This window comes from Anomalospiza imberbis, chromosome 17 (assembly GCF_031753505.1).
Source record: "Anomalospiza imberbis isolate Cuckoo-Finch-1a 21T00152 chromosome 17, ASM3175350v1, whole genome shotgun sequence".
NCBI classification, from domain to species: Eukaryota; Metazoa; Chordata; class Aves; order Passeriformes; family Viduidae; genus Anomalospiza; species Anomalospiza imberbis.
The window spans coordinates 2184746-2209557 of NC_089697.1; the positions used below are offsets into that span (position 1 = coordinate 2184746).

The 24812-nt window shown below is 45.9% G+C and overlaps 1 protein-coding gene across 1 annotated transcript; it reads right to left on the reverse strand.

Annotated features, from left to right (window-relative positions):
* Positions 1-1789: 1789 nt before the first annotated feature.
* On the reverse strand, positions 1790-24134 carry CHMP4B (charged multivesicular body protein 4B). Its single transcript, XM_068207451.1, has 5 exons — positions 23817-24134; positions 6827-7004; positions 6005-6119; positions 5379-5505; positions 1790-2615 (listed from the first exon to the last, which is right to left on the reverse strand). Exons 1-5 carry the CDS (start codon positions 24010-24012, stop codon positions 2548-2550), a joined length of 684 nt encoding a protein of 227 aa, XP_068063552.1. The 5' UTR covers positions 24013-24134; the 3' UTR covers positions 1790-2547.
* Positions 24135-24812: the final 678 nt, after the last annotated feature.

The window sequence follows — 24812 nt, forward strand, 5'->3', positions numbered from 1 at the left end:
CACCCTGCTTCAAATGAATCATTCTCACACACACATACAACAGTGACAGTGCTTTCCACCTTCCCCAGAGGGGAAAAATAAAGCATTTTCCCTAAACTGAAAACACCTGGATCCCAGATTTCTGCTTGCCTCCTTTAAGAGCTCCATAAGAAAACGCTGGCACAGCTGCAGCTTGAGTTGTTGAGGGCAAGTGAATTGAGCTGAGTTTCCCAGCAGGAACTGGAGTGGCTTTGCCAGGAAAAGGGACTGAGTGGAACTGAGTGGCAGCTCCAGAAACTGCTGGCAGGCACAGCTGCTCCCTCCTGCACTGCACAGGGAAGTTCTGCCCTCAGTACCTCTGAGCACGGCAGCAGAACGCTCCCTGCAAACATTCCAGCTGTTCACTAAGGCAGGGAGAAGGAATTCAGGGCTGCCCAAAGCAGAAAGGTGCTCAGTCCTCAGACATACTGTTAAACTGGAGGAGTAAGAACCACCCCATCACTGATTAAAAGGATGGAGAAAGAAGAGGTTGTAGGGGTTGTCATCACTCAGAGTAAGCAGGAAGCCCAAGACACACTCCCTGCTGCATCTCCCCTGCTGAGCAGAGCAAGCTCTGGGCTTGGGTACAGCTGAGTGAACAGCTAAGCTTAAAAATTAAATGTTAGAGGGACAGCTTAGTGCCTTATAGTTGACCAGTCCCTGAACAAGTACTAAAAAATTTACTTAAGAATTAAAATATATAAGAAAGCTTTTACGTAACTAAAACGTAACTAAAGAAAAATATCGTGTTTAATCAAATAATATAACGCATGGTAATTTTACTTACTTACTTTTACAATACAGATATACCTATAAATCAACCAAAAATGAATGTTTAAGTTACTTTAACCAAGTCAGCAAACTCAGACACCATATGTTTAACCAATCCAAACCCAGACAAACTCTTTACCACGTATTTAGCCAGTACCAGTGCCAACCAAGGAGTGGCCAATACTCAGTTGTAACAATTATTAGGATAAAGCTGCCAATGAGACAAATCCCATAACCAATGCCAGGGCATCACTGGCCCCTGTCACTGGGCTGCCAGGGGCTGCCTCTGCCACCCCCAGCTCTCAGCTCCCACATCAGGACACTGCTCAGCACTAATGGTGCTGATGGGGCTGCGTTTTCCCCTCCCAGCTCCACCTGAATGCTCCTGTTGGGACATTTCACTGCCTTTGAGATGCTCCCTGTAATTCCCAGAATAAAACAGAGCTGCTTTAACAACATCTCTTAGCACAGTGCACAGCAGAGGTAATTTCCATGATGAAAAACAAAGCCAAGGGTCCCAGCTCTGTCCCTAAACCTCTTGCTTTGAACTTAATTCAGCCGATTTCTCCTTGGTGTGGGGATTTTCACACAGAACAGAATCCCAGGATCCCTAAGGTTGGAAAAGATCTCCAAGCTTACTGAGTCCAACCTGTGACTGATCCCCACCTTGTCACCAGCCCACAGCACTGAGTGCCACATCCAGTTGTTCCCTGAGTATCTCCAGGGATGCGGACTCCACCACTTTCCTGGGCAGCCCCTTCCAAAGCCAGACAAACCCTTCCATGAAGAAATTCCTCCTGATGTCCAACCTGAACCTCCCTTGGCACAGCTTGAGGTTCTCTCCTCTTGTCCTCTCCCTTGTTCCCTGGGAGCAGAGCCCAACCATAGCTCAGTAGGCTTTAGAGTGGATGTCCCTCATGTAGAATAGGAGACCAAACTCCACCTAAACCAACGCCAGATCATTTAAACAGGACACCGAATTGACCACAGCAGCCACAGGTGAAAATTAATCGAGATATTTAATACAGTGCAATCCATAGTAGTTTCTTAATTAAAATAATTGTGTGCATGTATCTGAATGGGTTATCAATTATCACAAAAAAGCAATAAACATTGTAGTGCTGTGTAGAAAAATGTACAACTGAACTTGAAACCTCCCCGACTTCCAAAGAGAGCGTGGATCAACTGCAGATCATTCTCAGCAATTAAAACGGGCACAGTGACTACGTCGTTGCAGTGACAGACACAGGGCTGGCCACACAGCAGTCAAGGGATATAAATAGAACTGGCAAAGAACTAAAAACCTAAAGCATTCTTGCACCTAAAACACAATAAAGAAGCCAATGGGGGCTTACGACTTTTCCTGGTTTTTAAATGCCTTACAAGACTCCTAGACACACTTAAACTGACTTAAAATTACAGAGTGTTTTTCAGCTTATTTCAATTCAATATATGGCCCAAATTGAAGATGAAGATCCAGCAGTGGCAGGAGCACAGTCCCAAAGCTGAGTGTTTGATTTTGCAAATACCTTTTCTACAGAAATTCAACCGTATCAACAGCAGGCAATTCCCCTGCTCCCCCTTCTCTCCTCTGGGCAGACTTTTTTCCATGCTACGCAGAAAACAGCAATGCAGTTCCCACTGCTCTGGGTTAAAATTAAAGATAAAGACATTTTGCTTATGCTTTCTCCTCAACAAAACACATTTGCACCCAGAATAGGTAACCAAAGTCTTTTTTCCAGCCAGGGGCTGCTGTGGTTACATGGTTCCTGCCCAAGCTTCCAGCTCTTTCATGTCATCATCCTCTTCTTCCTCTTTCTTCTTGGCTGCAGAATCACAAAAGAGAACAAGTGAGTGGGAATCCTGACAGAACCCTCTGTGTCACTGACAAACCAGTAAATCAAGCACCTAAGGCCAGCTGTGGACAAAAAAAAAACCCACAAAACCTTTTTGAACTGAAGTAAAAGGTGCTTTGCTGAATGAGCCAGCATGGGCTAAAATTCCTGAGTGGAAAAAAACAACAGCTCCCCCAGGAAGAAGGCAGTGGGCATGAAAGTTCAAGTGTGATATTTTCCCATAATTTCCAAGCCTCTTTCAGAGGAATGCAGCTTCTTACAAAAACTCATCTGATGTCTCCAGTATTAATCTCTTCCCCATCCAAATTAAATTCCTTATTCCATCACTGAGTACTGTGAATGCAAGAAATGAGGTGTTTGGGTCAGGTACAGAATGTGGAGGGGCTGGAGAGCCCTGGGAATATCCCACTCCCCTTCTCCTGTGCTCCCTGGCAGCTGGGTGGATGTGGATGTGGATGTGGATGCGGATGCGGATGTGGATGTGGATGTGAGGGAGAAGCCTGGACACTGCCCTCTCCTCCTTCCTGGTTGTTCCAGGGCAGAAAATGCTGCTCTTTGTTATAATCTGACAAATTCAGTTTCCATTAACTCAGCAAAAAAGGTTTGAACCCACAAATAGCTGCAATAATTTTGGAAAATGTCAAAAAACCCAAAGAGTGAAACAATTCCTGGTCCAAGTGGTTTGTGTCATTCCAAAAGAAACGTTTACATCAGGAAAACTGAGTCAGCTCCAAGCTCCAGACCCCTCATTTGTACAGGGCTGGATTTGGTTTTCTATATTAAGCTCCTCCAGCCTCCAGTAAACAAAAACAGCTTCTGCCTGAACTTCTCCTGACACCCCCAGTAACAAAATTCCTCAATCACACTGATTATAGCCAAAGTCCAGACTGCTCCTGAGAAGTGGAAAAGCAGGAAAGCTCATGGTAATCTTCCCTTCAATGGATAAAAAGGAGGTAACAGAGTCAGCTCTACCTCAAAAGACACATTCCCAAAAAGACAATTACACATGAACCTGAACCATTAAGGGACAGTTTTCCCTTTTGAAGTCTGACCACAATTAAAAACTTTTAATCCCAGTGTTAAGTCAGTTTTAAGTGAAAATCAATTTAGGTTCAAAAATTAAACCCACAAAAAATCCCTACCCAATAACACCCCAGAATCCCAAATTTTCCCAAGTGCCAGCCTTGGAGGTAGCTTTATTGAAGAAAAAAGTGCCACTTAAATACATTAATGGAATTCATGGAATTCTCATTTCCATCCAAAAGCAGCTTAGCATAAATCCTGTGAAACACTGAGCTTTATGCTTGCAGCTTTTACTACCAAACTTGTACAAAATTTATATTATTTTAGGGACTTTCCTTAAGTGTTAGGCTGTGTAGCTCCTTAAATATATCCACAATTACAACATCTCTTACTTGTGTGCAGTGACAAAATACAAAGAGTAGATTTGGGTCCAAGACATCGTGTTTTAAGATTATTTAGAGAACAAACCTCATTAAACCATCCAAGCAAAAAAAAGGCAATGCACTGGTTCATTTAATCTATTTCTCCTGAATCTGACAAAGTCTCAGATTTCAGATATTCTGATAGAACTCCCTCCCCTCTCACCAACTCTGGCAGCAGTTCTGCCTGGCAAAACACAACGAGGAACACACAGATCAGTGGTGTCAGAACAAAAGCAGAGTAACACACAAGGAGCAGTGGCACAGAGCAGAACCTGCTCAGGCAGTGCTGCTGCTTCCCACGCCCATCCAAGCCTGGAAAGGCAGCAGGATAATTACAGATACACTGACCAACTGGGATTATTTTCATCCACTGCTTTTTTGGAGGTTTTTTTTTTTCCTGTTCCAAGTAAGGACATGGAATAGAGCTGCAAAGTCTGTAAGTTATTCATCATAGTCAGGCAGATTCAGCAAAAAGGGCTTGTAAAGCTTCATATCCCATTAGTGCTGCCAGAGGTGTCCCAGCTCAGCTGAATTCCATGGGGAATGTTCATTCAAGAGGGACCAGATCAGATTTAAGAGCAGCTTTGGAAACTCTCTGTGTAAACACAAACATTTCTTGTCCATCCTCCAGGTAAAATCCTCACATCACCTAGAATTCCCTGGGTATGTGTGCTCTAGCACTGGGATGATCCTGACTTTGGGCTGCCTGGCTTGGGGACTGCAGAGGACCCCACAGCCTTCCCAAAGAGGGGACCCCAAGGGAAGATCCTCCCAAAGGCCAGAAAAGCAGGGATCAAATTAAAACCCAAAGCAGCAGCAAGGAAGCATGGATCCATGGGGGAATCTGAACCTGCCTGGGACTGGATGACCCTGGAGGTCTTTTCCAACTGCAATGATTTTATGAGTTAATTTACTCTGCCCTCCCTTTTACCACCTCAGGGTGTCTTGTCAAGATTTCTTCCTTGTTGGCCCAGCAACAGCTGGGAAAAGGCTCTTTTCTCCCACACCTCCACTGCACCCTGAGCATCATCCAGGCTGCAGAGTACCTGGATGAGCTGGAGCAGAAAACAGCTGCTCCTGTGACAGGGAGTGGTGATTTTTGTGCTTCTTCTCAAAGGCAGGTGCCCCTCACAGAGAAATGGCACTGGGAGTGATCTGGGATTCAGGAAACAATTGCAAGCAAAATGTCTGTGCTGCCTGCAGCCAGATCTCCCAAATCCAAGGAGCTGGCAGATTAATGAGCACACTTTTAATGATCCAGGATGTTGCAGTAAAGGTTGATCCATACCTGGCTTGGAGGGTATTGATATTGAGGGCACATTTGGTAGTGGTACTGTCTCCGGACCACTGATTTCCAGCAAGTTTTTGTCTAGTTCTTCTTGTTCTAGTTCCTCTAGTTCTGCCATGAGTTCATCCTAGGATTTCAAGGAGAAAGAAGAAAAAAGAAGGAACTTTAAGTCATATTTATTACCAATCAGATACAGTCGATCATATTATTAAAGAAAAGAGCTCAGATGCACAGGATTAGAGCAAGGTGAGGAGATTCTGATGTGATTCCTGTACTTGATCTCTTGGAGGGAAAGCAGAGGAGGGAAGGAGAAATCCAAGTCCAAATATTCTCAGGTCAGGCCATCCAGACCATTCTGAGCATAAAGTCCAGGTCACAGCCACCAACAATTGCAGGAGGGATTTCACTGCCCCGTCCTGCAGCCAGGCACACACGAAGTGCAGATCTCCAGAGAAAGATCTCCTGGGGGACACAGTTCCTGGAGGGATTTCAAAGCCATGCAGATGTGGGGCCCAGGGTTAGTGATGGGGCTGGCAGTGCTGGGCCAGTGTTGGACTCCCTGATCTTCCCAGCCCAGAGGATTCCATGACTCACTGGTACAAACAGAAGCAAATTGAAAGCCATACCTCATCAAATTCCTCCCCAAATCCTACTGGCTTGGAGATGGCTGTAGAGATCTCATCTGCCAGCTCTTGCTGTTCTGCAATGTCCTGCATTAATTCATCTACTTTATCAATGTCCCTGCAAAAGGAAGGAAAGAATTCAGCAGGCACCTTCCCAATGCACACTGCATTTCCTGGCTTCTGTAGAAATGCCCCACCACAGTGACACTTCCAAGGCCTTTCCCAAAATACACTTTGCATGCAAGTCTGGGTTTTATCCCCCTGGTCTCAACACAATTATAGATGTAGTTTTTACTCTTCCCTGCAAGCTTAGCTCCCAGCAGTTATACAGACACCAGAGAGAGCTTTTGTTCTGCACCACTGATACTAAAAATAATTTGCTCTCTTCCCTAATTCGGCACTATTACATCCACGATATTTGCTTGTGGAGCAAGCACAACATTCCCATAATGCAGTTTTACCTTTAATTATTGCTACATACACCAACTCCACTGCAGAAAAATAAGTTTTAAGACACCCCCCCCACCTTGAGGCTCAAAATTCTTGCTGCTACAAGATGGATCTGTAACTGCTGCAGGCTCCCATTTTCTTTAGACCACACTGGTGCTACCCAGCTTTTGGATAAATGTAGAAAATAAAACAGTAGTAAACTGAGGAAGCATTGATATTTGTGTGTTTTGTTCAATTTTAGTTTAAGTGAGAGCCTTTCAAAAGAAGGTTTTGCTGCTCCAGCTCCACCCTTGGTTTGAAACACCTGGCATTCAGCAGATCTGACAAATGCCAAACTACAGATCCCGTGGAAAGATGCAGGAGGGAGTAACTTACATGTTGTCATGAGCAGCTTTCATAGCCTTAGCAGCAAAACCCATGTTCTTGAGCACTTCAGTGTTGGTGTTGGCATTCTCCAGGGCTTCCCTCTGGAATTCAATTGTTGATAACGTGCCATCTATCTGTGCCAGCTGCTTCTCATACCTCTTCTTGCGCTTCAGGGCCTGCAGGGCAGCTGCACAGCAAAGGACAGGGTGGCACTGATGAGCTTTGTGCCCAGAACAGCCACTCACACTGCAACAAGTGCCACTCAGCACAGGGAAATATTTAGCACGTTCTAGTGTTTGTGGTCCTTTCTTCCCAGATAAACTGTGCTGCCCAAGCCTTGATTTGCCTCCTTCAACAAAGGTGTTCAGAGGTGGCTGCTGCCATCACCTGCCACAGCAGGATGCCAGCCCAGACTCACTCCTGACACACCACAGAGACCACACAACAACAAACAAAGCTTCAATATCCAAGCTCATCCACCAAAACCAGCCTTGTTCACCCTCACCCCATCACAGGAAGGCAGCACTGCTGGTGCAGCTCCTGCCAGATGAGGTCTTTGTGCTGCTGCAGATCCCCCTCTCCTGCTGAACCCCTGGGAGAAGCAGCTTGTTCAAATCCAAGGAGAAATTCCCTGAGTTTTGCACTTACATGTGAAATACACGTTCTAAAAAATGTTGGTATTTACAGATGTTTTCTGTTACTCCTCCTAGAAGGTGTTTACACAACAGCCTGAGCTGAGAAGGTGGTTTGAGCACTTTGCTGCCTGTGAGCACTGGTACAACGTGGGCTGTGCAGGAGGAGCCCACCCAGGACAGCTCCCAGCCCTGGGGATCAGTGTGGGAGGACTGGTCCAACCTGCTCCACCCACCCCAGCCACCCAGGGGAGCACCCAGCAGGTGACAACACCCACAGCCAGCTCTTCCCAAGACACCTGGACAGAAATGGAGGGCATGGCCGTTCCTCAGACAGACAGGTGTGAAAAACACCTTCACTCTCTTGTTAAAATTTAAGAAGTTTAATAAAGGACTTTAAAAAAGTTTAAAGAAGTTTAATAGGAGATAAAGATTATAAAGCAAAGATTATTACAGCCAGGTGTGTATTGGCACTCAGCTAAGAGCACATTTGCTATTTTGGAAACACTCTTTATATACTATTTTTATTGCATAAGTTTGTTATATATTTATTAACAATTATGAATAGTAAACGTTTTTCTTTGAATTAGTTTACATATTCTAAGGAGTGTTTAGTATGGCTCTTCAGATTTGTTTTTTAGAGCACATGTATCCTTTGGCTGTGGTTTTAGTCTATTTTTATTATAACTTAGTTTCAGGCTTTGGTCTATATTGTCTTTAGACACTGAGTGTTGAGAGTTGGTGCATCAGTAGTAGGTGTGTTCATATGTTTATTGGCTGTTATCTTATCTAAGTAGGTATTTTAACATAAGCATACCTATATCAGCTATTTCACTACTATGTCTAAGCTTAGTTATCAACAGAAATAAAAACTCCATCCTTACAGCAAAGTTACTTTAACACTACACATTAGAATACATGTTAATATTTGCAAAAAGCCACTATTATAATGTGTACCTATAACCCAGGGAACACCAAGCACCTTTACACAAAGCTGTACCAGACGTGCTCGATGCCACAGCCCTGGCAATGCCCAGGACCAGGCTGGACAGGGCTTGGAGCAACAAACACCTGGTGGCAGATGGAGTAAGACACGAGTACAGCATGGCACTGCCACTTCCCTCCCTGCTCTGACTGACCTGTCCTCTCCATGACAGCCCGAAACCTCACCTGGGCCCCAGGCTGCTGCTCCAGAGCCTCACCCTCACTCATCCTCACTCTTCAAATATTTCTTCAGGGCTCTGATCTCTGAGAGTCTCACAGCAGAAACCACTTAATGTGACACAGGATCAGCTCTGCTAAAAATCAGGCTTGGTCCTCCCAAAAGCTCAGTCACACACACCAGGAACAGCGGCAAATAAAAGCTTTAAATCTTTAAATCTCTGAGAGATGCTATTTCCAGAGCAGGAAACAAGGAGTAGGAAATCCTGCCAAGAGACAGCTTCCCCATCTCCCCTTGCAGAGGGCTGGTAACTCAGGGATGTGATGAGTATCTGTGCAGCACACACAAAGTGGCTGCTCTCCTAAAAGCTGATGGAGCCCACAGGCACCCCGGCTGTTCTGGCAGATGCCATCCTGAGATGCTGACAGTCCTGCAAGATCAAGTCTTCAACAGAGCTTCAGCTCTGCAACTGGTTATGAATATGCTGCATTTGGTTCACTTCAAATTAACTAATGTGTTAGAGAAGCAAAAAAAGAACTTTTTAATGGGAAGGCCCAGCTAAGGATGCCAAGCACACAAAGTAGCTCAGGATTATTTACAAGTCAGTAAAAATACCTCAACTGTTCCAAGAGCAGCCAAGGACCCAAACCAAGGCTCTGCACTGACTTTCTCTCCAGTGGCCAGTAAATCTGCCCAATTTTGGGGTCAGTCCAACAGCCACGTGTTTGACAGGACTAAGAACAAAGGGTTTTCAAAGGACAATGTTTGATCTGCAGAATGAGGCACAGCACAAATATCCCAAACATTCCAGCTTTATGCCAGACCACAAAGTGATGAGTAACACATTGCTGGGATATTTAGGCTGGTTCATTCTGCACTAATGGTTTAATTAAGGATATAGGAAGTTTTCTTACTCAGAAAGATAAAAACTGTTAATAGCTGTGTTTATATAGTGACAGATGCTGGGGAAATGCCCGACAACAAGGGGACATTCTTTATTGAGAATTTTGTGCCTCATGGAGAATTACTGGCAAAACCAGAGATTTTACAGCATTATATAACATCATACAAAGCCAAGTAAAGTGCCACAATTTCTGTACAGCTCCCCACTCCAGCTTTATCTGAGAACAATTACAGTTTGTCATTTCATGCTCGTGTATAAAATAAGCTGCTCAGACACCAAACACTGCAGGAATCATCGTGAGGGATCACAAGTTCTTAGCAGGATTGGTGTGTAACCCTGTCCCTGCCACTCCCACCCACACCTCCTGTGCACAGAGCTGCACTGCCTTTAAACTTCACACGGATTTGTGGTATTTTCTGTTTCCCACCCCTTCAGACCAAGGAAGATACTTAGTTTCTCCTCTCCTTCCTAAGGCCAAAGGAACCTACTGAAATCTCATGAACAGTCAGAATAACACGGTTTTGTTAAATTTTTCTTAAAGTCAAAGCTGTAAAAACTTAATCTGAAGGGAATTACATGGGCTCTTTTTCTCAAAAAAAATCTTTTTCCAAAATCAGAAATAAATAAGTGTTGGAACCCTAGCTGCTGAGAATTTTAGACTTTCTGTGCTGACAGGCACTAGCCCCCAAGAGAACACTGCATTTGATGTGAAACTGTAGAGAAAACTTACAAAATTAAATAATAGAATTAAGATTATGAGTGTGTAGTTTGAATAGAAGTGTGTAGTATCACACAGTAGAAAACTTAAAGTTTACAGTTTTAGAATATAGTAATATATAAAAAACAAGATAGAAGTTTTAGGGCAGAGACTAGTCCTTCTTTACCTTCTTCTTCATAAATTTGAGTAGTATTATATAATTAAATAAAAAATCCACATTGAAAGCCACAAATAATTAGTTATTAAGTTAAAAGTAAAAATTGTTTAAGTGTCATTTCTTAATTAAACAGTTTATCCTTAAAAGACCTTATAGACAGAGAGATACAGCTCCATTTTTAACTTATTAGAATTCAGTACTACAAAAACTCACAACTTACAAGACTATAATATAAATAAGAACTAATACACATCTAGGTCCAAACCAAAAATACCTTCTCACACATTTATTCCCAACCTCAACAAAAAAAAAAAAAAACCAAAAAAAAAAAAAAATCTATGAAATAAGAACCAGAGACAGCGGGGTACAAATGTCCCGTGGCACTGTGCACATGCAAGAATTGGGTGTGTTTGAAATCAGCGTGGGCCAGGGCCTCTCTGCCCTTCTCAAAGGCTGCTATCACATCTAACAGTCATGGCAGAGGCTCTCCTCAGCACCCACAGCCCACATGATGCCTTTACTGCTTCCAAGGCAGTAATTCCAGAGGCAGAAATGCAATTTATAGCCAGCTTTAATTGCTGTGCAGCTGCTTCAGCAGGACCTGTGACCATTCACCAGGTTAAAAGCATTTATCCCTGGCCAGCCAGAGTTCACTGGTGCCCACAAGGTGTTGTAGAGATCACCCAGCGGAGTTCTCCAGAGACAGCTGATCTCAGCTTTCCAGCAGTGGGACAAACTCCTGATCTTGGACCCAAAAGCCATGCAGGATTTCCAGGGGGCTGGGCCAGCCTCTCCCAGCAGCTCCTGCACAGGGCCTGATATGCAGAGGTCCAGCAGGAGAACTGGCTGAGCTCCCTCTGGAATATCCCTGGGACATAAAAACCAGGAGCATGAGCACGGAGCATACAAAAACTTACTCTGCCAACACCCAGGAATGCTTGCTTTTACAAAACATAGAAGTAAAAGGTTTGTTCATCAGCATAAAGCAGACTGTAATGGTAATTTTATACCTTGGGTTCCCCAAAAAGACTCCCAACAGCTCTTCTCCTGCCACGACTTAATGGCTGAACTCACTCTGGAATATCCCCGTGACATAAAAACCAGCTGCTGTAAGAGGGGATTTAACAACCCTCAATGCCAGCAAAAATATCTGATCACTCCATGAGCAGTTTTCACAAGACAAGAGCAAGAACCTGACAATAAAGAGAGTTTTAAACAACCTTTACAACCCACACCTTCCCCTTGCCAGGCACACTGCTGTTTTAACTTGTAAGTCCAATTGCATGAATTGCAAGCACTGAAAAGATCCTCTAAAAAAAACAAACAGCAGATAACAAACCTTAGCTGTACTTGATCCGAACTGTAATAAAGCTTTCAGAGAATACATATGACTGGGGGGAAAGTAGTTAGATATATTTGTATATAATTATTATTATAATTAAATTAAAGGTAATATATTTAATACTACCTGGGTGACTTCTGCCATGCATCAGGAGAGAGTGAGTAGGCTCAAAATGCCCATTTCCATATGACATTTAGATATATTAATTGTCTTTATTATCAGCTGTGACAGGGATGTTGGAACCAATTTTTATTCATAAAGATTAAAATGATTGCCCCACAGAGCCCTGACCAGTTAAAATGGTTATCAATAGTTTACTACCTCTTTTCCACTGGCAAAGGAATGTAAAATTTCTCTGTGGTAATGAGCATCAGACTGTGATCTCTGCAGTTCCTTTTTACAGAGAAATTCTCACAAACACCACATTCAAGAGAGGAATAAAACTGCAGCTGAGTCCACTGAGATCTGGGCCGGCTGCTTCAATTTCTTCAATGTAAAACCTGCCTAAAACTACATTCAAAGAAAGATTTTCAAGCTTTTCAAAATTTAAAACCTATTCCTTCCTCTGCTTTTTGGTTTAGTTTGGGGTTTTTTGGGGGATGGTTTGTCATTGATTATTGGTTGGTTGGGTTTTTTATTTCCAGTCTTTGATTGAAGTACAAAATGCTGTTTTAATTGTCTATTTATTTGAATTTCTGTGGTAAATACTGTTTTAATTGTCTATTTATTTGAATTTCTGTGGTAACCCCCACTGCTAGAAATTCCAGCAGAAGTTCTACACCTCCTGTTTGACCATGGTGATTCCCAAGAATCCAGGGCTTCACTGGGATGTCACCACGACAGGTCCCAGCCCTCCAACACAAGTGAGAAGCAGGAACTCGTGTCACTGTTTGCAGTCACTCCTCCTGACTAAAGAACACCAGAAAGGAAAAGAGCAGAGTCACTCAGCCAGACTCTCCTCCTCTGTCAGCACATCAGTCAGAAAAACATGACTGCTCACCCAGATAATTTCACTTTGCCCTCCAGAAATGCTATCTGTATGAATTTGATGTATTTGGAATGATTTTAACCCGTGTATAGGCTAATTGTTATTATTAAATGAACTGTTGTAAGTCTAATGATCTTCTTTGCAATATTTACAGCAGTTTCTTAGTCAAATGAGACAAATGTTCACTGTGATAAACAGCTGGCACAATAATAAAAATATAATTTTGCTACATGGTATTGCATTCAGAGAGGGAAAACTGACTATGAATGTCAGTGGTTTTGTTAAAAATCAACAGCCCTCCTGCAAATAAATATTCCTTACAAATAAATATTCCTTACTGGCAGGACAGGCAGTGTTCCTGGGATATTTATGTATGCAGCAATGCTGTGGAATGAATGCTTTTAAGTATCATTAGCAGAAAAGAGTAGATCAGCAGATAAAAACCTGGAAGAACAAGGCTTTCTTACATAAATGGAACTTCAAGTTTTGCTGGCAAAAACACATTTCAGTTTGAGAGGAGCAAAGAGCATTGGGAATAAAACTCAGGAATTTCACTGAATACAAAAATACACCAGACCAAGGTGGAAGTGTTGATGATGCCACAGGATTTGTCCCCACACAGTGCAGGTGTCTCCTGCCTCTGCAAAACCCTCCCAAAACTCACACTGGCACCTAAAATAGGGGTTTAAATTTTTGTCTAAAATAGAGAGGCATCTCCTCCAGGGGAAGACACTGCAGTTAATAGCTCTGATTCCTCCAATTGAGGGGAAAAATAACTTCAGCTCACAGCTAATTCTTGCATTCTCTCTGGCAGAAATGGCAGCAGCAAGGATGCCAGGGCACAGGGACAGCAGCAATATTAATATGGCACGAGAAAGTTCCACAGCAGCCTCAGAAAATAACGTGCACCAAATGTCAGCCACCCCAAAATAATAAAGAGGGCAAGAGCTGCAGAGGAGCTGCCCAAACTGGGGGGAGCTGCAAGCCCAGGCACTAAATAGGATTGAGATAATCAACTTAATAGTGGAAGAGCATTTTGCACGTTACCCGGTGCATCCATCTGTAATTTGCTCCACAGAAAGCAGCAGTTTTATTTTTGCTGCTTCTGAAAATACCATTCCATCCTCCTGGCACTCGCCTCGGCAGCCAATTTCATCTGGAACAACATCCTGGCTGTCCTTGGAACGGGATAAACAAGGGGCTCTGGGAGGTGGAAGCAGGAGTTGCCTGCCTTGCCTGCAGTGAGGAGCTTTATCCTGGGCAGCAACTGCTCATCTCTCTGCTGAGATCCAGCACACTGCCTACAGATCTCCAAAAAAACCCTAAAAAGGGAACTGCAAGCCACTGACAGGTTATCCCCCAATGCTACGAGCAGCTAAAAAGACTGGTGACTACAGACTGAGCACACTGGGAGTTCTGCCTTGAATAAGAACCTTTCTGCAGAGGTTTGATGGCTCCAGGAGCTGTAACCCAGGACTGCCCGTGCTGGTTCAATACATCCAGGCCATAGCAAGGATGGCTCATCCCAGGTGAGCCTCAGAACACCAAATCTCAGAGGTCCAAACAGCCAGGTGTGATTTTAAGCACTGTGGTGTTGGGACACAGAGGTACCAAAGGATGGTTATAAATAGATATATTTATGATCCTGTGCAGCAGCTGCTTTCCTGTGAGGATCACCTCCTGAGAGCTCTGCTGTCTCAGGGATATGTTCAGGTCGAAAAGCCATGATCCACATTTGTCCCAGATGCCAGGGCCTGTCTGCAGGAGTCTCCTGTGCATTTCTTTTGGGAAACATGCACTTTTAGCAGGGAATCATGGGCAGTTAAAAGGCTTGTTCCTTCCTTTCTCTGCCTGTTTATTAGATGTCTAATAAAGTTTCCAAACCCTGCCCTCAAAGGAAGGCAACTATTCCCAGCTTAGAGATTGGGACTGATTAAAATTACTTCAATAAAGCACCCAATCCCAGGCAGAGAATACAAGGTTTCTGCCTTTTAAAATACAAGATTACAACTTCCTTTTGAGCAAAGCAGTGCCAGAACATTTAGTCTAATGTGCAAGAGATGAAACAAAACAATAAAACACTCCTGCTCTAAAAATCTATAAAGGTACAAAAGAAAAAAACCAAAGAGATAAAGAATAAAGCATCTGTAGAGCAGCAATCAGGGCTGTGATACAGCAGCACCCAAACACAAGGGGAAGCAGCACCTTGACACCACCCTGGCTCTGGCAGAGCAGCAGCTCAGCCCCTGGACTGCTGATGTTGTCCTACATCCACAGCTCAGGGGCGTTCCTGCAGCCTTGGAAGGTGATTCCTCTGTCCCTTGAATGTCAAGGCAACACTCCTCTGGTCAGTCATCAAAAAAATGGTCACCGGAAAAAATGGTCACCAAAAAAAGTCAGTTTTAGCCAAAAAAAAAAAAAAAAAAAAAAAAAAAAGTAATAAAAAAAAAAGGTAATTTTAAAAAATTATCATCAAAAAAAATGGTCATCAAAAAAAAAAACCCCCATCAGTTTTGTCCAAAAAAAAAGGAAAAAAATGTCATCTACAGTGAGCCTGGAAGTTCAAATGAGAAAACCAGGAATGAGAAATCCCAGTTACAGAGACAGCTTTGTTCTACCCAGGAGCTGGAAGGAGTCTAAGAAATGCTGGTTCAGCCAAAACCATCCAGGCCTGAAGCTCCAAAGCATTCCCTGAAATCTGCTCCAGGCTCTGGAAGCACTGCCTTTCCCAATGTTCAGTGTCTCAATCCTCAGGGTCCTGCATGTCTTTGGATGATGGCAGGGGATTGCAAGGCATCTGCAAAGCTGATCTGCCCAAAACACAGTTCTTCTTTCCAAATTAAATCATGTATTTTCTAAGGCTGCCTGGGTAAATGATCCTCTCTTATTCTTTCCAACTGGCACTAACTTTGCTGGTTAAAAATCTGCACCTTCTTTGATACACACATAAAACTCTGATGTGAAATGAGATAATTATTCAGTATTCAACCGAAGTTTAAATTTTAGGATGAGAAATGTATGTTCCCTAAGGTGTCCCTGAGATTCTCACCACCTGTAAATACTCTTTATGGGATTTCTATTTTATTTTGTAGTTGCTGAAGGTACCTTGTTAAAGAGAATTCCAGTGAAAACTCAGAATCTTCCTTTGAATCCCTGCCAGAAATGCATCAGGTTCAGCTTTGCAGGAATAGCTCTGAAGTATCTCAAAATGCTGTTTTCTCACAGGGAAAAAAACCAAACAACCCAGTTCCCTAAGCTGAATAGTGTTTTTGTAATTAATTCACAAAACTCAGAAGATCCAACCCTGAAGTGGCACACTTCAAGAACTTTTCTTGCTGGGGAATTCAGAGTGGCTGCCTGGGAATCCATCAGGCATTTTCCAGCCTTGGACCATTATTATTAGATCATTGCCAAGTCTAAAAATTTCATTGATGCTGTCATAATATTTAGCATTTCTCTTAGCAGCCTAACTTCCTCAGAAGAGCTATTCTGGGATGTGAAAAAGTACTTTTTTGTGAATGCTGAGGTTCCAACACTGACAACTACGGGGGAAAAGCTGAGAACATAAACCTTTAGGAAGCCAAAAGTTATAAAGCAAGCAAGACAAACCATAATTATTTTTAAAAAGTTTGTACTTCTTGACTCAACCTCCAAACACTCCTGTGGCAGCACTGCAGTACTTTTTTGAGGCTGAACTGCAGTTTTGAACGGCAACCCCATGCTCTGAGGCTGGGATCAGCTGCAGAGCCAGGTTCAGCAATAAACTCTGCTCCTGCTGATGAGGCTGCCAGGGAAGCAGTCACAAAAAAGCCTTTCTGCCTCTCACTGTCCTCCCAGGACAGGGCACGTGCAGAGCCCACCATGGAGAGGCTGCCAAGGCACTTTCAGGAGGTACCACCTTCACTGGGGATGCAGTTCCCAGGGAGCCCACGATGGAGTTTGCTTCTGTTAATTGGTTTTATTTCATAACCAACCAAAACCACCTCCAAATGTTTGAATTCCACTGCTGTTCCTGTCACTCTGCCATTTCTCTTCTCAGTTCCACTACATCCGAGCAACCTCTGTGCACTCACCTGAAGCAAACACAGAGTCCGTAAATCTGGATAAAATCCTGCCAGGCCATGAGGAGCACACACAGTGTGGATGTTTGGTGAGACTTACACCCCACCACAGGAGCAACTGAGCCCTGGCTTGCTGCAAATCCCAGGAAATGCAGGAGAGATGTGATTCTGGTTATTTGGACACCACTAAACTTCAGAGGGCTTTCTGTTTGAGCTGTAGATGCAAATTACTACTAACATGTTTAACAGTTAGAAAATTAGAGTTTATTAGAGTTTATTAAAAAATTAAAAACATACAATGCCTTTTTTTAAGTGTTTTGAGGGGCTAATTTCCTTCTTTTGTTTCCCAATATTGAAATAAGACAATTTTTACAGTGAAATAAGAAGGTTAGAATAGGCTAGAATAAGTAACACATGTAAAAATAAATTATTATTAGCATCTAAAACACTGTACTATCACCAAACTTCCATCATTCACTGCCACCAGTCAAGAGCTGCAAGACAACAGCTGCCCACATAATTATCCTGCAAGTGTGTTAGCTCCTAGAAACTGGTAATTGGCAAAGCTTCATCTCTACAGTGAACCCAGGGGAAGCCACAGCACAGCTTCTCCAACTGGAAAGACATCATGGACAGAACTGTTACTGCCTTTGCCACAGCCTGAAACTGAGTTTCACACTCTGCTCTTCTCTGTCCCACCAGCTGGGCCACTGTGGCCACTCCACTGCCCTTGGTACTGGCCAAAAGGAGGTTCCATGGAATCACAGTGGTTTGGGTTGAGAGGGACCTTAAAAACCAGCCAAGTTCCACCCCCTGCCATGGCAGGGACACCTTCCACTGTCCCAGGCTGCTCCAAGCTCCTTCCAGCCTGGCCTTGGGCACTGCCAGGGATCCAGGGGCAGCCACAGCTGCTCTGGGCACCCTGTGCCAGGGCCTCAGCACCCTCAAAGGGAGGAATTCCTTCCCAATATCCCACTCTGCCAGTGTGAAACCATTCCCCCTTATCCTGCCATCCAGACCCTTGTCCTAAGCCCCTCTCCAGCTCTCCTGGACCTCCTTTAGGCCCTGGAAGGGGCTCTGAGGTCTCCTCAGAGCCTTCACCTCTCCAGGTGAGCATCCCCAGCTCCAGCCCATCCTTCAGGAACTGGATCCCTGCTCCAAGACTCAGGGGCATGATTCAGAGCAGAACCAACCTCCTTATGACCAGCTCTGCCGCAGCCTTGGGCTGTCTCAGGGAAAGGCAAAAGCCTCACAACATTGATGCCTGCCCTGTTCTGGGTTCTCCAACTGCATCCTGTTTGTTTCAGGCACTTTGAGCCAGGAGTTCCAATTTGCTGGACACCTGGCTGCAAACTTGATGGGAAGTCAAGGATGAGAGCTGCTCCAGTTTTTAGTTTTGCACAAATCACCTATTTTTAAGTGATGTGAGTAAATGACAAAATTTTACTTTAAACCCCACTCACGTCCATACCTTGCTGGCTACAAAAGTCAGGCCTGCTGCTCACACCACAACCCGAAGTCTCTGGGACAAACATCACATACCCAAAAAACAGCAATAGCAATGTAGTTTTAGGAGCAGAGTAAGGGATCGACAGAGAGACCTGAATGATACAAAGCAAAGCCAAACATATCCCAGTCCAGATAAACTCTCCACAACTCAGCACAAGTTTAAGTAAAAGAGGGTTAAACCAAATTGACAATTTGCATCATCTGCATATTATAGTTTTTGAATTAGCCTAGGAGCAGGATTCAGTAATTAGGCCTGGAGTCTAATGAGATACTAAAATCCAATATCTAATATATTTTGAGAGAAAAAGTAATAAACACAGTGTTAGTAGCTGCAAACATGCCAGCTTTCCCTCCTAGCAGGGTACAGGAACAGAGGAAGGATGTATTGCATCAAATACAGTTACCAAATCATATCTGGCACAATCACAATGTTCTGAGGTTTTTTTATTCCACTTTTTAAAACCATTTTTAAAAAGGTGTTTGTGAATCCTGCCACTGCTCCCAAACTGTTTTATCCCAGAGAGTCTTGTCTCCAAAAACCTCTGCTAAACGTAGGTAGGGAAGAATCCAAAGGAGAAGTTTCCTCTTGTTTTTTAGGATCTAATTAAAAAGAGCAATTATCACTTTTCCCAGGCCAGGTGGTGAATGCCCATCTCATTAACCTCGGGGAAGGTGAAGGACTCAGGCCTGCACTGCCATCAATATTCCTGCACTGAAGCCCTGGGTTATGGAGAAGCACCTGGAACTCAAACATCAATTTTCCATTAGACTGTGACTTAAAACAAAGAGAGGGCAGGCTGAGGGCCTGAGGATGGGCTGGAAGTGCTGCAGGACTCCCTGCATAGCACCTGAAGGTTGATGGAAACAAAACCAGGGCCACATTCTGAGAGGAGAATCACTTCTCTTGGCAAGCAGGAGCTTTAAGCCACGCTCACAAACCAGTCTGAGGCCTCGCACACACACTCACAGGCGCTCCGAATCCCTGCCCGTGCCCAGAGCTGAGGCTGCCGCTTTCCCTGCTGCAGGCACTGCTGCCATGAACTCATTAATGAGCCCTGTGTCCCTCCTGGGATCCCAGGTCACCCTCAGGGGCTATCACAGGTAGTGCCTCTGAGCAGGGACTGCTGCCAGGAGAGGCAGAACTGCCCTCCCTCCTCCTTCCCATCGAAGTCCTGCCTCCCTCTCCCAGCCAGCTCCAGCATTTGTGTGGTTAAGTGTGGAAAACATCTCTTTTTTTTTTTTGGTAAGAGGTGGGTTTTGTCTGGGTCAGCAAGTTAATCCAAGTCATGGCCTGCCCACACCAACACCAACACCAAGAGCAGCACAGAGGAACCGGCAGGGCCACTCCTGGAGCAGCCCAGCTGGACATTCCAGGCAGGTTCCCAGACAGGGGCAGCTCTGACACCAGAGCCCTCCAGCTGCAGGGAAATCACGTCAACAGACTGATGGGACAGCTTAAGAAACGTAAAGGGATGTAAGCAGTTAATTTCCATCACAAACCATCACCTGAGGCAGCACTGAGAGCCCCAGGTGGGCCCAAAGTCAGGACTTCAGGCTCTTGGTTTGTTTGGTTTTGGTGCTGGGTGGAGAACAGGAGTGTTCTCTTTCCAGGAAAAGCCTGAATTATACAGCAGGAATCTAGCAGTGGGTTTGCATCTATTTTGTGTACTTAGTGCTGGGGAAAAACCCTACACTCTATTTATGTACCATGAAAAGAAAAACTCTGACATCAGGAAAGAAAAAATGCTCCCTAACAGAAACCAGGGCGGAAGGAAAATCCAAGAAATGTCACTCTCCTGCTAAAGCCTGAATATATTTTGGCACAAAATTGGCTTTTCATAAATTCCACTGTTTGCAGCCCTAGTGTTAAATAACAGAAAGGTAAGATCAGTGGCAGGCAGGCACAAAACGGCACCCACTCAGCCCAGATCTGAGGCTGACTGAGCTGCTTTAACACTGGCACTCTAAAGCAGCACTGAGTTTCTCTCCCTCCTGTAATCTTCACATGGAGACATAACCTGAGCTTTGGGTTCCAGGAGAAACAGACCGTGGAATTGTTATACCCAAGGTAGTCAGAGCACAAGGAATTAACCCCTTGTTCTCTGTGTGACTGTGCTATTCCTCTGGCAGCTCGGCTTTGCTTGATCAACCACAGGAACAGAAACACCAAAACAGCAGAGATTAGGATCAGCTTCAACTCCCCTGAAACTGAACCCTGAAGCCCAGAGCTCCAGAACCTTTGGAGTAGATGGAGCAGCTTAGTTTGTATCAGGAGGTTTGAGTGCTGAGAAAACATCCCAGATGAAACAACGGCACGGACAAACTGGAGCGGAATAAAAGGAGGCAGCAGCAGCATGGGGCTCCCAGAGCAGCAGGCTCACAGCTGCACTCTGCTTTTGTCAGAGCAAAGTTGATTTTCAGGGCAGATGTAAAATGAGTGAGATACTGGCTGAGCAGCGTTCAAATCGGTCAGCACTGCTGCTGCTTGGAGAAGTTCATTGAGAGGAGTAGATCACTACTCGTGAGGTAGAGCTAAAGTGTGGGAGGGCTTCTCAGAGGGGTGGGGACAAACCCAGAACATTGTTTTCAAAAGGCTGAACGTTTCCATGAGAACACAAAGCACAAGCAAATCCATGTTCCTCCCAGAAGAGGGAAGAGTAACTTGCCTGTTTTCAAACAACCCTTCTAATGATGATTAATCTTGATAATTTTCATCCCATGGACAAAACACGGCAAGCACATTAAAGCCATCACTGCTGCTCTCCCCAGCACACTCAGAACTTTTCACACAAGTTGAAAGCCTCCCATGCCAAGGAACACCACCGAGTGAGGAAATTTATACTACAAAGTTCCTTATTATAACCTCAGAATTTCCTGAGCTGTCTGGTTACACAGCCTGGATACCCTAAAGACGGATTACAAAAAATACACACGTCCAATAAATTCATAAATTAACAAAACCCTGCATGTGCTTGGGGCAGGCACAGCAACCAGAAGCCTCTTAAGTTTCTTCGAGTAAGCTTTCCTTAGACTGCAGAAGTGCTGCAGGAGTGAGTGAATGAGCCTTTGGAAAGCGGCTCACTTGGCACCTGAACAATCACCCAGTGTGCTGGGGAGCAGAGAATGTTTCCTTTTGTTTCCTCAAGTGTGCCAGACACCCAGCTTTTCTCTGGGACAACAAAAACGCCATTCCAGGTTTTCCCAGGGTGGCTTTAAGCTTCCAGGTAAACTCCCTGCCCCTCCCTATCACCTCCTTTCGGCTGTCCCACAGCAGCTTCCAGGACCATCAGCAGGACTGCCAGCTGAGATCACAAATGTGCACCATCCACAGGAGACCCTCCAGGAACAGCAGGGACTCCAGAACGAAGTGATCACATCTTGGAGAACTACGCCTAAGGATTCCCCAAATTTAATTTTTTAAAAGTTGATCCAACACTTAAAATAATCTCTGGCTAATTATCTTTTGTTCAGTTTTACTTGAAAGCATTTTAACTGTATCAAAGTATTTCCACTAAAATTACAGGCTTTCACATATAAAACCGATATATTTTTGCTTTTAGTTAAAATACGGATTTAAGTGACTTTGCATCAAAACCGCACAGATTACGGATTATAAACCAGCCCGAAGACAGAGAAAAATCCAATATGCAGATATCAAAAAATGCAATTTGCAGGAGCTCAGCTGATGACTGAAAACTTGAACTCAGAAAAACTAAGTGTGTCCTGAGGGGAATTCACTTCCCAGCAAGCCACAGACAATCAGCTGCCTTAACTCCCAGCCCAGTAAGAACAGTTGGGCCTCTCAGTTCCAGAAATGGAACAAGAGTGGTTTCGTTTTCCAGCAGAAACCCATCCCTACCCTTCTCCTATTCTCAGCTCCTTAATTACTCCTCAGGCTCCTGTGCTGCTGCAAGCCCTCAATTAGTGTGAGCCAGAACCCCGCTGGTGAATGGGCAGGTTTTCCTCCTTCCTCCACCCCCAAGGAAATTCAATCCCTCCCCTGCCCACGTTCTGAAGGGCAGCAGAGAGAGATGACTTTACAGCAGAGACAAAGCAGAAGAGAAAGTTTAGAAGTACAAGAGGCCCAGTGTGACCCAGAAGATGAAAAACTGCAGACAGAAACACATTTTAGTTCTTGTTTTGAGCTTGTTACCAAACTAGGCCAAAAACCACAGCACAGGCTCACTTCTTAGACTTGTGCAAAGTATTTGATTTAGAACTGACTTGGTTAAGCCTGAATTCAGGCTCTGCTGAGGTCCTCTGATAATCACTGAGCTCTGGTGCGCCGGCTCCATCCACGTCACCCACACACAGGGAAGTTCTGGAGTCTGGAAGGAGCTGAAAGTGCTGACTGAAGGAGTGGCATGAAACTCCTAAGGGTAATTACTGCCAATTAACCCTTGCCAGACGTGTGTTTGCAGCTCCCTGTGCCACAGGCAGAGCCACTCCTGCTCCTGTACAGAGAGGGCAACATCCACACAGAAATCAGGATGTGATTTCCTGGAAACTTTTACTGACCAAGCTAAAACAAGGAAGAAGTTTGTTTTCAGAGCACTGGAATATGTAATGTGACAACTGCCTTATCTCTAGACATATCAAGCACTGCCCGGAAAACACAGCCTTTCCTACTGTAGAAGCCAATTCCAGCTGGGAAACATAAATTCCATTTATTAGCTTTAGGAGTGTGTGTGGAAGAGCCTCTTGGAGGGGGCTGAGGAGTGAGAATAAACCCCAGAACAAACTGCTTCCAAAAGAATTAATATTGCCATGAGAACACAAAACAAAGCACAAGCACAACACAAGTTATTCCCAGCAGAGGGAATGTTAACTATTAAATCTGTGTTTATTTTTGCCGGCTCTCACCAAAGTTCTGAGCACGATGGGGAGAGCAGGAGTTACAGCTTGAATGTGTGTGTTGGTTGTTGTTTCTTGTTGGGATGAAGAGCTTCCCGGGAGAAAATTTGCCAGCATTAAAAGGGTTTCAGGAAAACAGGCAAGTTAATATCCCACAAATAACAATCAGCGCACACATTCAAGCTGTAACTCCTGCTCTCCCCAACGTGCTCAGAACTTTTGGTAAGAGCTGGCGAAAATAAACACAGATTACGGTAAAGACTTTTGTTGGCTGGAATGAAAGCCACCAGCAGGGCAAACCCCGGCCTGATGGATGGCACGGTGCTGCCCTGTGCTCCAGCGCTGGGACGTTTCCCTGGGCTCTCCCCGGTGACAGGGGACGGGAAGGCCACGGAGGAGCCGAGCACTATCGCGACATGGGAATGACGAAGGGAAGGGAAGGTGTCCTTCCCTCAGACTGAGGGAGCACGGCCGGGGCGGGACCCGCGCCGGGAAGGGCGGCACGGCCCGCGGAGAGCTAGGATAACGCAGCAGCTCCAAAATAAAGGCACTACGCTCTAAAAAGAGAGGCTGCGGTACCAAGTGCAGCAGCACAGGCGTCTGCGCTGCCCAAGGGCCCTCCCGACCTGTTGCCCGCGTTCGGCGCGGCCCGGCCCGGCCCCCCCCGCTCACCGCGCTTGTTTTTGGTGCCGTGCTTGCGGGCGGCCGCCAGCTCCTGCTCGATCTTCTTTTCCAGGAACTCCTGCTTCTTGCTGAGCATCTCCTCCGTGTCGCGGAGCCGCTGGATCGCCTCCTGCGGGGACGGGCCCTTCCCGCCGCCCTTCCCGCCGGCGCCCGTCCCGAACAGCTTCCCCAGGAGCCCCGACATGGCTGCGCGGGGCCGGGCCGAGGCCGTGCAGCTGCGGTGCCCGCTCCCCTCGCTCCGCTCCCCGCACACACCGACCCGAAGCCCGAGGCCGCCGCCGCCGCCGTCGACTCCGCCCGCCCGCCTCGCCCCTCCGCCCCCGCGCCGCCTACAACTCCCGGCGTGCCTTGCGCCGTAGTCCCGCGCGCGCCGGCGGGCTCCGCGCGCGGGGGCTGCTGGGAGATGGAGGCGCGGCCGCAGCGAGGCGCGGGGCACGCCGGGAAGGCGGTGTCTCCCGAGCGGAACCCGGCAGCGGCGCTGGGGCGGCGTGACGTCATTGGTGGCGTGACGTCACGGGGGCGGGGCCGGGCCGGCAAGGCGGGGCCGGGCTGTGGAGCGGGCGCGGCCGGGCTGTGGAGCGGGCGCGGCTGCTGCCCGGGCCCGGCCGAGGAGCGGCCCCGGCCGAGGAGCGGCCCCGGCGGGCAGGGCTCGGGCCGGGCCGGGGGACACGGCCCGGGGAGCCGCGCGTGGAGCGTCACAGAGTCACCGGAGCTGGAAAAGCCCGGCAAGGTCATTGAGGGGTTAAGCTGTGCTCGACGCACACCGTGTCCCCAGCGCCACGTCCACTCCTTCCTTGGACACCTCCAGGGACGGGGACTCCAAACCTCCCTGGGCAGCCCCTGCCAAGCCCTGACAACTTTTTCCATCAATAAATTCTTTGTACTATCCACGCTGACCGCCGCTGGCCCAGCCCGAGGCCGTTCCCTCTCCTCCTGTCCCTGTTCCCCGGAGCGCAGCCCGACGCCCCCGGCTGTCCCCTCCTG